The 15,121-nt window shown below is 46.9% G+C and overlaps 1 protein-coding gene across 4 annotated transcripts in view; it reads right to left on the bottom strand.

The window, feature by feature from the left end:
* The window catches only part of TTC7B (tetratricopeptide repeat domain 7B), a 190,706-nt gene extending 184,400 nt beyond the window's left edge, over window positions 1–6,306 (bottom strand). The window contains exons 1-2 of one of the 4 annotated variants that reach the window (XM_073610848.1): window positions 6,065–6,306; window positions 4,461–4,615 (exon numbers count right to left, since the gene is read on the bottom strand). In XM_073610848.1, coding sequence (XP_073466949.1) covers window positions 4,461–4,615; window positions 6,065–6,185 — 276 coding nt within the window. In that variant the 5' untranslated portion in view covers window positions 6,186–6,306. The remainder of the gene's footprint in view (window positions 1–4,460; window positions 4,616–6,064) is intronic. The other 3 variants (XM_073610849.1, XM_073610850.1, XM_073610851.1) reach the window with 3 other exon arrangements.
* Window positions 6,307–15,121: the final 8,815 nt, after the last annotated feature.

The raw sequence follows: 15,121 nt of genomic DNA, 5'->3' as shown, positions 1-15,121 counted from the left end.
AGATACAGAAATGAACTGTCAGAATTTAAAGGCACGCTATTGAATCATGTTTAAATTTTCAACCCCCCTCCCCCATCCAGGTCTCCATGCTTTATTTTGCTGAGAACTCACTTTGAAAAACACCCCCCTAGCATGTCTAGTAGCCACAGTCATCTTGAGTAAGGGCAGATGATTTAGATGATTTTGTAGCATTTTCTTCCTGGAATCAATCTGTCCTTAGCTCAGGCATGCAAGCAGGAGTGTGTGCTTAGCTGAGAAAACCCCTCCCTGCTTCCCTCCTAAAGACTCCTGGGATGTATGACATCATTTTGGCCTAGGCCAGAAACCAACTAAATGTAAAAAAAAAAAAGTTTAAACTGCTTCCCGACCAGCCGCCGCAGTTATACTGGGGCAGGCTGGCTCCCCTACGCGAGCCGTCGTAGCTATACGTCGGCTTGCGGGGTCGGGATAGCAGGCGCGTGCGCGCAGGGGTGCCGATGCTCGTGGCCGATGGTCGCGATGACCGCCGCCCACAAGCGATCGTGAGCAGGAGACACAGAACAGGGACGAGCGTATGTAAACACACACTTCTATGTTCTGTTCTGACAGGAGTGACAGATCGTGTGTTCCTATTAGCTAGGAACCACGATCCGTCACTTCCTCTAGTCAGTCCCCTCCCCCTACAGTTAGAATCACCTCCCAGGGAACACAGTTAACCCCTAGTGTTAACCCCTTCACTGCCAGCGACATTTTTACAGCACCGATCACTGTATAAATGACAATGGTTCCAAAAATGTGTCAAAATTGTCCGATCTGTTCGCTATGTCGCAGTCACGATAAAAATCGCTGATCGCCACCATTACTAGTAAAAAATAAAAATGCTATAAATCTATCCCCTATTTTGTAGACGCTATAACTTTCAATAAACGCTTATTGGGATTTTTTTACCAAAAATATGTAGAAGAATACATATCGGCCTAAACTGAGAAAGAAATTAGCTTTTTTAAAAAAGAAAAAAAAAAAAAAATTGGGGATATTTATTACAGCAAAAAGTACAAAATATTGTGTTTGTTTTCAAAATTGTCGCTCTTTTTTTGTTTATAGCGCAAAAGATAAAAACCGCAGAGGTGATCAAATACCCACCAAAAGAAAGCTCTATTTGTAGGGAAAAAAAGGACGTCAATTTTGTTTGGGTGCAACGCTGCATGACCGCGCAATTGTCAGTTAAAGCGACGCAGCGCCGAATCGCAAAAAGTGCTCTGGTCAGGAAGGGGGGTAAATTCTTCCAGGGGTGAAGTGGTTAACAAATAAATGCGCTATACCTTCCTATCTACTTACTAATGCTAGCAGAGAGAGTTTAGTTCCACTTTAAATCCTGTCTATGTCCCCCCCATAGAGTGGATTTCCTTCTGGTCCTGTTGTGTCTGACACGTGTCACCCAGACAGGAAGTGAAGGAGAATCTCAGGAAGAAAAACCTGGCAGAGGTTCCTACCCTCCCCCACTCTACAGCCCGTGTCCACCCACTTCCTATTCTAACGCCTATCACAGGCAGGAAATGGAGATATTTTCACTTCCTGCTCTGTTTCCTGTTTTTTAAAAGTTTTGGCCGAAGGTGAAAAGGAAGACCATTAAAGGGTAACTCCACTTTCACAAATTTTTATTTTATATATATATATTTATTATACAATTGTGACACAAGTCATATTGTAATTGAATGTTATTAAAAAGGAACTTTCCTTTTCATTCTGCAGCCGCTGTAATTTTCTGTAAAATCGAATTGGCAATCTGGAGGTGTCCTGTATACAGATAGTATACAGAGGCCCCCCCCCCAGAAATGTAATTTCCTGCATGTGCGATTGGCTCACTGATTAGTCTGCACTAAGATACAAGCCAGATTTCGGGCATCCCCTGCAACCCAAATGTCATTTTTTCTGATATACTCCCAAAGGGAAATCACGTCTAAAGGGATGCTGACCCTGCCACTTTCCTCATTAGAGCCCTGCAAGTGCAGCAACTTATTGACAATTATGAAATCACTCCCATTAGATTCCTTTTGCACATGAGAGTGATGATCCCAGGTCTCCGGCCCTCCAGCACTGTGCAGGATCACATTTTTAGTGGGATTTGTGATCTCAGCTTTCCCAGGATCCCCCGCCTGAAGGATCAGAGACATCACCCTCACCTACGTAAGCCTGACAGAATAACCACTTCCAGACCAGGCCTTTTCTGGCATGTTTTGTTTAAATGTAACAATCAGTTTTTTTTTGCTAGAAAATCACTTAGAACCCCAAAAAATTATATATTTTTTAAAGCAGATACCCTAGAGAATAAATTGGTGGGTGTTGCACAATTTTTCTTTCTTGTCACGCGGTATTTGAGCACCAATTTCTCAAACACAATTTTTGGGAAAAAAAAACATTTAAAAAAAAAAAAATTTAATGCAAAAAAACGGATTATATAACCCAATTTTTTTGAAAAATATAAAAGATGACGTCATGCTGCGTAAATAGAAACACATCACGCTTTAATGCCAGTGCAATGGCGACAAACAATGTAAATTTTACTATCCATCTATAGGCAAAGCTTTAAAAGCCTTTACAGGTTACCACCTTAGATTTACAGAGGAGGTCTGGTGCGAGAATTACTGCCCATGATCTGATGTTCTTGGCAATATCTCACATGTGTGAGATGATCGCTGTTTGCGTGCGCGAGGGACTGATGCATGTGTTCGCCTTTGCAAGCTAGCACGGGGGCATTTCAATTTCTTTTTTGAGCACTTTAATTGCTGTTTTTGACGCAAACCTCCCTTGTGACAGTAATAGGCAGCGACAGTTCCTCTTTATGGAGAGAGATCAGGGGTCTACAAGACAGGTCCTCTTTATGGAGAGAGATCAGGGGTCTACAAGACAGGTCCTCTTTATGGAGAGAGATCAGGGGTCTACAAGACAGGTCCTCTTTATGGAGAGAGATCAGGGGTCTATAAGACAGGTCCTCTTTACGAAGAGATCTGGGGTCTATAAGACAGGTCCTCTTTATGGAGAGAGATCTGGGGGTCTATAAGACAGGTCCTCTTTATGGAGAGAGATCTGGGGTCTATAAGACAGGTCCTCTTTATGGAGAGATCTGGGGTCTATAAGACAGGTCCTCTTTATGGAGAGATCTGGGGTCTATAAGACAGTTCCTCTTTATGGAGAGAGATCAGGGGTCTACAAGACAGGTCCTCTTTATGGAGAGAGATCAGGGGTCTACAAGACAGGTCCTCTTTATGGAGAGAGATCAGGGGTCTACAAGACAGTTCCTCTTTATGGAGAGAGATCTGGGGTCTATAAGACAGGTCCTCTTTATGGAGAGATCTGGGGGTCTATAGGACAGGTCCTCTTTATGGAGAGAGATCTGGGGTCTATAAGACAGGTCCTCTTTATGGAGAAATCTGGGGTCTATAAGACAGGTCCTCTTTATGGAGAGATCTGGGGTCTATAAGACAGGTCCTCTTTATGGAGAGATCTGGGGTCTATAAGACAGGTCCTCTTTATGGAGAGAGATCTGGGGTCTATAAGACAGGTCCTCTTTATAGAGAGATCTGGGGTCTATAAGACAGGTCCTCTTTATGGAGAGATCTGGGGTCTATAAGACAGGTCCTCTTTATGGAGAGATCTGGGGTCTATAAGACAGGTCCTCTTTATGGAGAGATCTGGGGTCTATAAGACAGGTCCTCTTTATGGAGAGATCTGGGGTCTATAAGACAGGTCCTCTTTATGGAGAGATCTGGGGTCTATAAGACAGGTCCTCTTTATGGAGATATCTGGGGTCTATAAGACAGGTGTGATTTGGTGGGAAGAGGATAAGAGTATAAGGTGGGTATTTCTAATAATTTTTTTTCAATGCTTATTTTATTTATGGCTTTCACTTAGGGGGTTGACTTATGAAAAATTAGCTGTTTGAACGTGTCAATGTGCAAACCCAATCACGAAAAATAACCGTCATTTACCCAATATGTTTATAGTGGCCATAGTGCAGCATTATGCTGATTGAGGTATTTTAGGAAAATACTGCATTATGACCACTAGATGGGGCTGCCGATCACAGGAGACAAATGTATTAGGTCGATGAGGTTGATGGTTGTGTGAGGGATTTACATAGGAAGCTTTATAAACAGACCCCTTAATGTTTTGTAATGAGTAAGTGGGGGACTTCCAGCAAAGTAGACCTAAACCCTTTAGTATCTTCTCCCACAAAGTATTGACCTCTACAGAGCTTTGGATTGCATTTGGGTATCAGTGGCAGGACACAAATCTCTGTGCAGGGAGTGATTCTGATTGGCTGCATAGACAGACACTCAGCAGCAATGTCTGCATACAGATCCCATCAACACAAACTCCGACTGGTTGCTACAAACGATGTGAACCTTTTCTCCCCCTATGGATACAGAAGAGAAGTGACATCTGAGTGAGAAGCCGGATGGGGTCAGCTATGGCAGTACCTTGAGGTTCCCTCTGTCCAGAGCGGCTGTCAGGTGCTTGCGGACATCGGTTAGCTTCTGCCGGGGCCCCTGGGGGCTGGCTCCTTGCTTGACGGGGTTCTCCTTTAAGTATTGCTCCAGTCCAGTCTCCCCCAACAGCAGCTCAGCCATGTCATCTGGAAAACACAAAGAAACACCCGAAACTGAGTATGGGAAGAGGAACCAATCAACGATCTGTGTTCCTGCTACTGACAGTGTGACATGGTGCAGACAGACGGGGGCCCCCCTGTGAGGTGAACTGCAGACAGACGGGGGCCCCCCCTGTGAGGTGAACTGCAGACGGGGCCCCCTGTGAAGTGAACTGCAGACGGGGCCCCCTGTGAGGTGCACCGCGGACAGACGGGGCCCCCTGTGAGGTGCACCGCGGACAGACGGGGCCCCCTGTGAGGTGCACCGCGGACAGACGGGGCCCCCTGTGAGGTGAACTGCAGACAGGGCTCCCTGTGTGGTGTACCACGGACAGACAGGGCCCCCCTGTGAGGTGCACCATGGACAGACGGAGCCTCCTGTGAGGTGAACTGCAGACAGGGCCCCCCTTTGAGGTGCACCGCAGACAGACGGGGGCCCCCCTGTGAGGTGCACCGCAGACAGACAAGGCCCCCCTGTGAGGTGCACCGCGGACAGACAAGGCCCCCCTGTGAGGTGCACCGCGGACAGACAAGGCCCCCCTGTGAGGTGCACCGCGGACAGACAAGGCCCCCCTGTGAGGTGCACCGCGGACAGACAAGGCCCCCCTGTGAGGTGCACCGCGGACAGACGGGGCCCCCCTGTGAGGTGCACCGCGGACAGACGGGGCCCCCCTGTGAGGTGCACCGCGGACAGACAAGGCCCCCCTGTGAGGTGCACCGCGGACAGACGGGGCCCCCCTGTGAGGTGCACCGCGGACGGGGCCCCCCCCCGTGAGGTGCACCGCGGACAGACGGGGCCCCCCCCGTGAGGTGCACCGCGGACAGACGGGGGCCCCCCCCCCGTGAGGTGCACCGCGGACAGACGGGGCCCCCCCCTGTGAGGTGCACCGCGGACAGACGGGGCCCCCCCCTGTGAGGTGCACTGCGGACAGACGGGGCCCCCCCCGTGAGGTGCACCGCGGACAGACGGGGCCCCCCCCCGTGAGGTGCACCGCGGACAGACGGGGCCCCCCCCGTGAGGTGCACCGCGGACAGACGGGGCCCACCCTGTGAGGTGCACCGCGGACAGACGGGGCCCCCCCTGTGAGGTGCATACAAGGAACTAACAGACAAGCATGCTACAGAACCCAATATATAAAATATATATGTAATACAGAGAGATATAGTGTTTATATATATGAGAGAGAGAGATGTATACAGTGTTATATACATATACATAGAGAGATATGAGATGTATATAGATGTACACACAGTGCTATACACAGATCTGTATGATGATATATCTGGAGGATGGGGGGGGGGGATTCCCTGTCACCTCATGTCCCCCTCCCCCGGTTCCCTTCTCTCTCCCCCCGTGTTCCCCGGTTCTCTTCTCTCTCCCCCCGTGTTCCCCGGTTCCCTTCTCTCTCCCCCCGTGTTCCCCGGTTCTCCCCGCACCGTTGGAGATGAGTTTGGCGGAGAGCTGCCTGACGAGCTCCGGGATCCGATCCCACTGACACTCCGAGCGGCTCCGCTCTATCTCCAGCTCCAGCCGGGATCCGGCCTTCCTAGCCGCCATGTCCGCCTCCGCCGAACCGGAACCCGCCGCCGGCCCGGAACACTGCAGTACCGTACCGGGGGACACAGCGCCACCTATAGACCACTGCCGAGGTACTGCACCTAAGCGCCACCGCTGCTCGGGAAGTGAGACGACACTCTTCCTCCTACGCAGCGCCACCTGGCGACCATTGCCGAGCAACTGCACCTGAGCGCCTCTTACACAGCGCCACCACTGCTGGGAATAGGAAGACTACACAGCGCCACCTGGCGGCCAGTGCCCAGGAACTGCACCTGAGCGCCTTTCCTACACAGCGCCACCACTGCTTGGTAAGCGAGATTGCACTCCTCCTACACAGCGCCACCTGGAGATCATTGCCAAGGAACTGCACCTGAGCGCCTCCTACACAGCGATACCAGGCTGTTACTGTTCTCACCTCCAACCACTTCTGTTATACAGCGCCACCTGCCATCCACTGCTGGGCACTACGACCACTTCTATCTCCTTATACAAAACACCACCTGGTGGCTACTGCTGAGAACCGCAGTTGTACTCTCTGTCAAGTATTTAAAATGGAGGGCCACCCTGAAAATAAAAAAAATCACCAAAAATCCTAAAAAAAAATAAAAAAAAAACATTTGAAAAAAAAAAGAAATTTTAAACTTACCTAAACCCTTGTTGCTAGGCAGTCTTCCTAATCTGCCTCTTCCTATTCCGCGGCGTGTTCTTCTCCTCGGTGAGCGGCCCCGTTGTCTTCTGGGAACTGTGTGTGTGTTCCCAGAACACCACGGGGCCATTCACAGAGCGCCGCGCCGCTCGCGCGTTCGCAGTAGGAAAATGGCAATGCCGGGACCCGAGAGCCGAGGGACGGGTCGGCCTCGGGCGGCCGACATCGCGGGCACCCAGGACAGGTAATACTTATTTAAAGTCAGCAGCTACAGTGTTTGTTTTTTTTTCAGGCCGGAATCCCGCTTTAAAGGATCACTAAAGATAATTTTTTTTTTAAAATAACAAACATGTTATACTTACCTCCACTGTGCAGCTCGTTTTGCACAGAGTGGCCCCGAACCTGGTCTTCTTTGGTCCCTCGGCGGCTGTCTCGGCTCCCCCCCGCAAGGACTCAACACCTTCATAAGAGCTCCCTCACATGGTGTTGAGTGCTTGCGGGCACGCTCCCATGATACAGCCGCTCACTGTATCACTCGGCCCCCCTTACCCCCTCTCTCACCCCTTCACTCTCTCTCCTACCTCTTCTCACCCCCTCTCTCTCATCCCCCTCTCTCCCCTTTCTCACTTCCCCCTTTCTCTCCTACCAACGCTCTGTCACCCCCTCTCTCTCTCTCTCTCCTACCCACTTCTCTCTTACCCCCCTCTCTCTCGCTCTCACCCCCTCACTCTCTCTCTCCTACCCCCCTCTCTCTCCCATCCACCGTTTCTCTCATTCCCCCCTCTCCTCTTTCTCACTTCCCCTTTTCTCTCATACCCACTCTCTCTCTCTCACCTCTCCTCTCTCTCCTACCTCCTTCTCTCTCAACCCCCCATTCCTCTCTCATCTCTCCCTCTGCCTCCTACCCCTCTCTCTCTCTCTCTCTCTCTCTCTCCCACTCCCCCATTTCCATAAAAAAGGGCCACCAAAATCCTCAGCACCAGGCCCACGATGCTCTTAATCAGGTCCTGATCATCACTCGCCATTGCCTCTTGCTCCCCCTCCTAGCAGTGAGCTTCTAATCTTCAATTATTATCTTTTATTTAATCTCTAACTTGTAATTTGTAGCATTGTAACGTGTTGTGCACATGAAGATGACGTCCGGAAGTGACGAAACACGCGCCAGGGTCGTAATCCACCGGAAGTGACGTGTGCGTTCCACGCACCGGAAGGAACCAGGAAGCAAGTGAAACCAGCCGCATACAGCGAGCGCTCTGGCAACTCCTCCCGGGAGACGTAGACTAAGGCACAGTGCACTTTACAAACGCTCTTTCTGCTTTACTATTGTTTTATTTTTGGTACGCAGTTTTTAAGGGGGAAGGGAACACTATATGTCAATAAACGTATCATTAGCAATATTACGCTATATGAGTTTGTTTTTTCCCCTTATGGTATACTATTAATCGAGAATGCTAGCGACATCTGGTGGTTGGTGATAGAAGATGGATGGTTATTAAATAACAACAGTACAAAGGCCTGTATTTTCTGGAATTGTGGTGAGTGCAAACTCACTGGGGGACACCCCCTCACGCGGTGTTGTTTTTTTCCTGGTGACAAGAAACTCTTCATATGCACAGACTGGAATTCTTTTGAACTGTCCTGCACATCTTCTTTACCATTTTTGTCTTATTTATATGTGTCTTGACATCGGGCACACAGCGCTGCTGCAAATAAGGAATCAGAGACTTGGCACCATTGATTTACACCTTTTTTTGCTTATGCATATATGTTTTTCATTTAAGTAGCTGCTTTTCTTTTTACTACATTTGATTTCATGGGCAGTCCTAGGCGCAGAGCATTGTGAGATATAGGCGTCAGTTTTTCACATATTTTGCATACAATCTTCAATTATTATCTTTTATTTAATCTCTAACTTGTAATTTGTAGCATTGTAACGTGTTGTGCACATGAAAAATAAATGTTCTCTCTCCGTGTCCATGTGTGGACCCTGCATTGATCTACCTGATTAACGCAGCTCAATGCACCTGGTGGGAAAAAGCCCTCAGGCCAGGTTCACACCGGTACGACAAACGCTCCGACATCGGGAGCTCATGTCGCACGACGAGTGAAAATCAATGTTTCCCTATGGGAGCCGTCTTCACTGGTCTGACTTTGAAAATGTTCCCTGCAATACTTTGGTCCGACTTTGATCCTACTTCAGCCCATTGAATATCACTGAAGTCGGATCAAAGTCGAATCGCCGTCTTAATGGATCTGACTTATGCTCTGATGATCTTGAAGAGGAACTCCACGCCAAATTAAAAAAACAATCCATACCAGACCAAAAGGCCTGGTATGCTCTTGGAGGGGGAACCCATGCCGCTTTTTTTATATTTGGTGTGGAGTTCCCACTAAAGATTCATACCAGACACAGTGCCTGGTATTGTCGGGGAACAAAGTTGGATCCCTGTTCAATAACCACTTGCTTACCGGGCACTTAAACCCCCCACCTATCCAGACCAATTTTCAGCTTTCAGCACTGACGCACTTTGAATGACAATTGCGCGGTCATATAGCACTGTACCCAAATTAAATTTTTATAATTTTTTTCCCCACAAATAGAGCTTTCTTTTGGTGGCATTTGATCACCTCTGCGGTTTTATTTTTTGTTAAAAAAATTTTAAAAGACCGAATTTAAAAAAAAAAAACTTTTTTTTTTATATTTTGTTATAAAAATTTTAAAACAGTTAATTTTTCTCCTTCATTGGTGTACGCTGATGAGGCGGCACTGATGGGCACCCATAGGTGGCAGTGATGGGCACTGATGGTTGGCAGTGATGGGTAGCAATAATGGGCACTGATCGGTTACACTGATAGGCAGCACTTCTAGGTGGCACTGATTGGCACCACTGGTGGGCATTAATAGGTGGCACTTGTGGGCATTGATAGGTGGCACTCATGGGCACTGTCAGGTGACAATGGCAGGTGGCACTGGCAGGGGGTACTGGTGGCACAATTGAGGCAGAATTGCCTCTTTCTCTTCGGGACCGATGTCCCTTGCAGATAAGCCGGTGATCGGCTTTTTTTTCTCCTCGCGCTGTCAGCTGTCAGTGACCCCTTAGGCTCAGTTCACACTAGGGGCGGCACGACTTGCAGGTCGCCTCACCGAGGCGACCTGCACACGACTGCCTGGGTGACTTGCAAAACGACTTCTGTATAGAAGTCTATGCAAGTCGCCCCAAGTCGCCCACAAAGTAGTACAGGAACCTTTTTCTAAGTCGGAGCGACTTGCGTCGCTCCCCTTAGAACGGTTCCATTGTACAGTACGGGACGCTACTTGTCAGGCGACTAGGTCGCCTGACAAGTCGTCCTAGTGTGAACCGAGCCTTACTCGGATCGGTGATCACCCGAGTCTCAGTGACTCGGTGATCAGGGAGCGTGCACAGGGGAGGCAGTCATATGGCGGCCTCCCGGAAATGCAGGTCCACGCTGTGGCTGTCATTCGACTATAGCACTGATGTCAAGCAGTTAAAGTCTGACGCATGTTGGACTTCAAGTCGCAGGGCAAAGTCGGATCCAAATTGGTACGACTGTCGTGTCGTACCAGGGTGAAACCGACCTAAGGAAGTAAACAAAAAGAACCTTACGGGGGGGGGAACCCAAGAAAAAAATCATACAGTGTCTCAAACTGAAAAAAAAAATGTATTTTTAAATGGCCAGCTAATGGTCCGGACCTAAAGCCTCATACACACGATCGGATTTTCCGCAGACAAAGCGTCAGACTTTTGTCCGAAGGGCGTGTGCCAGTAACTTGTCTTGCATACAAACAGCACACAATTGTCGGCCAACAAACACGAACGTAGTGATGCACTACGTGGTTTATCAGCTCTTTAGCACCACCCTTTGGGCACCTTCTGCGAATGTTGTGTTTGGTGAGCATTGATTTCGAGCATGCGTTTTTGTGTAAACACAATTGGAAAATCCGACAACAGGCCGTTGTCCGCGGAAAATTTTAAAGCCGCCATCCAACATTTGTCCGCGGAAAATCCGACAATTGTCTGATGGAGCGTACAAAAGGGTCGGGTTTTCCGCCAACAGTCAACACACAATTCCCGTCAGAAAATCCAATCGTGTGTACACGAGGCTTTAGTCCCTTTAAAACATTTAAAGCAAGTTATCTAAAAAATATACTTTATCCATTTGCCCCTAGACATGCGCTGTTCGCTTCGTTCCGAATGAAGATTCAGACAAATTTTTTGTTATTCAGAGATTCAGATATATCCGAATACCCGAATTACAGCATAAACAAAGTTTACCAAGCGCTCCGAATAACGAAACTAAATTCATCCGAATTTCCAAAATTCAAATTGAAATTCGAATCGAATTTTACATTGAATTCCATTCCAATTTGAACTGTAAACATTTTTCTGAAATCAAAGACTGCGTGTGTTATTAGAGTATCATTTCGAACGAATGCCGTCTTTGTTAAGCCAAAGGTGATTTAAAGAATCATTGTAATCATTTGATGAAGTTTTTTTTTTTTGTTTGTTCAGTTTGCCGCATTCGAATAAAAAAAAAATCAAAAATTTTTGATTCAACCGATTAGACATTTATCTTTATTTAACCACTTGCTTACAGGGCACTTAAACCCCCCTCCTATCCAGACCAATTTTCAGCGCTGACGCACTTTGAATGACAATTGCGCGGTCATACAACATTGTACCCAAATGACATTTTTATCTTTTTTTCAGCACAAATAGAGCTTTCTTTTGGTGGTATTTGATCACATCTGTGGTTTTTACTTTTTGTTAAAAAAATGTAAAAAACGGAATTTAAAAAAAAAAAAAAAAAATTATTTTTTTATATTTTGTTATAAAAAATTTAAAACGGGTCATTTTTCTCCTTCATTGATGTACGCTGATGAGGCGGCAGTGATGGGCACTGATGGGTGGCAGTGATGGGCACTGATGGGTGGCAGTGATGGGCAGCACTGGCAGGTGGCACTGATTGGCACTACAGGTGGGCATTGATAGGTGGCACTTGTGGGCATTGATAGGTGGCACTTGTGGGCAGTGTTAGGTGGCACTGTGGGCACTGTTAGGTGGCACTTTTAGGTGGCACTGATGAGGCAGATGTGCCTCTTACACTTGGGGACCGATGTCCCTGACATGTGAGCCAGTGATCGGCTTTTTTTTTCTACTCGCGTTGTCAGCGTGAGTAAAAAAAAAAAACGATTACCGATCTTTTGTTTACATCATGTGATCAGCTGTCATTGGCTGACAGCTGATCACATGGTAAGGGGCCTGGACCAGCCCCTTACTCGGATCGGTGATCAGCTGAGTCTCAGTGACTCGGTGATCACAGGATGCGCGCCCTGCAGGACGCGCGCAGGGAGCGTGCACAGGGGAGGCCGTCATATGATGGCATCCCGGGAATGCAGGTCCGCGCTGTGGTCGTCATTCGGCCATAGCGCGGATGTCTACTGGTTAAATTTATCTACATTTTGAATAAAAAAAATAAAAAAAATAAAAAAAATCGGTAAATTCAAAGAAAATTAGAAAAAGATATAAAACGAATTCCGAATACCAAATACGAATTGAACGAATCAACCGAATTTAACTAAATTAAATAACTAGATTAACAAATCTAAATGAAAGGAAACCCTTTTTATCGTCATGCACATGTCTACTTGCCCCTGTACAGAAAGAGTGTTGTGAGGCTGCTGCCCAATAATGTTTAACTTGTTACTAATTATACTGTAAGGGTTCAGCTTCATTTATAAATAACTTTATAGTATTTTTTTTTAATAAAGGTATTATGGTATGATGGAAACATGTGATCGTTAACGAACACTGTCTTTGGTTACTATTATAACTCACATGAAGGTTTTTTTTTTTTCTCATAACTGTTGTGAAAGCTGCCATAGTAACACACACCTGTGTATTAGAGACCAACCACCGGCACTTATCTGTACAATGATCACCTGTTCAAAAGGTAAAGAATGTTGATGAACTACTACTCTTCTCTGGTATTTGTAGCCACACGGTCAGGTTAGTTAAAGTAAACCTATGCATTAAGGTGAAAAAACTTCTGGCAGTGACCGGCCCCCCATTTTACTTACCTGAGCCCCGTATTTCTGTCGCCGGAATCACGCCCCCCTCTCTCCACGGGGTCCCGACTCTTGATTGGATAGATTGATAGCAGCACAGCCATTGTTGTCAATCAAATTCAATGACGTGAGCGCCGGGGGGGTGGGGCCGAGTCCGGCATTCATGTCTATGAACGCAAATGCTGGACTCGGGAGTGCGCCCACAAGGTAAACCCCCCCCCCCCGGAGAGCGCTTCTCCTAGGGGGTTATCTGATGTGGGGAGGAGCCGCGAGAGATGCTGGGGTACACTGGAAGAGGGGGTTCGGGGCCACTCTGTGCAAAACGAGCTGCACAGTGGCGGTAAGTATGACATGTTTGTTATTTAAGAAAAAAAAAAACGAACCCTTACAATCACTTTAATAACGACTTTAATACCGGGCACCCCCCCCCCTTTCCTGCCCAGGTCAACTTTCAGTGCTGTCACACTTTGAATGACAATTGTGCAGTCATGTAACACTGTACCCATATGACATTTTTATAATTTTTTTTGAGACAGAGTTTGCCATTGGTGGTATTAAATCATCATTGGGGAATTTAATTTTGCAAAGAAGTAATTTCTCTTCTTCTCCGATGTGCGATGATGAGGCGGCACTGATGGAGTTGCATCAATAATCACTGTAAACAGTGTGCTGGCAGCCTTGCTGGTTATCCGCACTCCTTTCCACACAGGGATACAGCGTGTGAGGCAAGGACTGCCAATAACCAGCAAGTCTGTTTACACGTGATCAGCTGTGATTAAACACAGCTGATCACATGATAAAGGGCCACCGTGATTGGCCCTTTACCCCGGATCTGTGATCAGCTGTGTCCAAGGGACTATAGTACTGTGCTGTTCAGTCTTTTGGCTATAGCGCGGTGCTAAAGTGTTTAAAAGTCTCATTCACATACAGTGGGGGAAAATAATTATTTGATCCCCTGCAGATTTTGTAAGTTTGCCCCTTACAAAGAAATGAAGGGTCTATAATTTTTATCATACAGTGCCTTAAAAAAGTATTCGTACCCCTTGAAATTTTCCACATTTTGTCATGGATGGAGCCAAATACGGGACAATCTTAGAAGAAAACCTGTTATGCCGCATACACACGATCGGTCATTCCGACAACAAAATCCATGGATTTATTTGCGACGGATGTTGGCTCAAACTTGTCTTGCATACACACGGTCGCACAAATGTTGCCGTAAATTCCGAACGTCAAGAATGCGGTGACGAGCCGAGAAAAATGAAGTTCAATAGCCAGTGCGGCTCTTCTGCTTGATTCCGAGCATGCGTGGCACTTTTGTGTGTCGGAATTGTGTACACACGATCGGAATTTCCGACAACGGATTTTGTTGTCGGAAAATTTGAGAACCAGCTCTCAAATTTTTGTTGTCGGAAAATCCGACAACAAATGTCCGATGGAGCATACACACGTTCAAAATTTCTGACAACAAGCTCCCATCGAACATTTTCCGTCGGAAAATCTGACCGTGTGTACGGGACATTAGAGTCTGCAAAAAACTTGAGACCGGGGCGGAGGTTCACCTTCCAGCAGGACAACGACCCTAAACATACAGCCAGAGCTACAATGAAATGGTTTAGATAAAAGCATATTCATGTGTTTGAATGTCCCAGTCAAAGTCCAGACCTAAATCACATTGAGAATCTGTGGCAAGATTTAAAAATTGCTGTTCACAGACGCTCTCCATCCAATCTGACAGAGCTTGAGATATTTTGCAAAGAAGAATGGGCAAAAATGTCCCTCTCTAGATGTGCAAAGCTGGTAGAGACATCCCCAAAAAGACTTGCAGCTGTAATTGCAGTGAAAGGGGGTTCTACAAAGTATTGACTCCGGGGGGCGCCATACAAATGTACCCCACACTTTTCACAGATTTATTTGTAAAAAAAATTTGAATACCATTTATCATTTTCCTTTCACTTCACAATTATGTGACACTTCGTGTTGATCTATCACATAAAATCCCAATAAAATACATTTACGTTTCTGGTTCTAACATGACAAAATGTGGAAAATTTCAAGGGGTATGAATACTTTTTGAAGGCACTGTACCTGAGGACCCGCAGTTCAAGGATTTCCCTGCTTCATTCATTTGTTAATCTGTGCTTCCTCCACCCATTGCTACTTCTACATCCTCATCATTACCACACCACTCAAAAGAGGGGA

The sequence above is a fragment of the Aquarana catesbeiana genome, linkage group LG13 (genome assembly GCF_042186555.1).
Source record: "Aquarana catesbeiana isolate 2022-GZ linkage group LG13, ASM4218655v1, whole genome shotgun sequence".
In the NCBI taxonomy this organism is placed as follows: Eukaryota; Metazoa; Chordata; class Amphibia; order Anura; family Ranidae; genus Aquarana; species Aquarana catesbeiana.
This window is presented reverse-complemented; position numbering and strand designations above follow the sequence as displayed.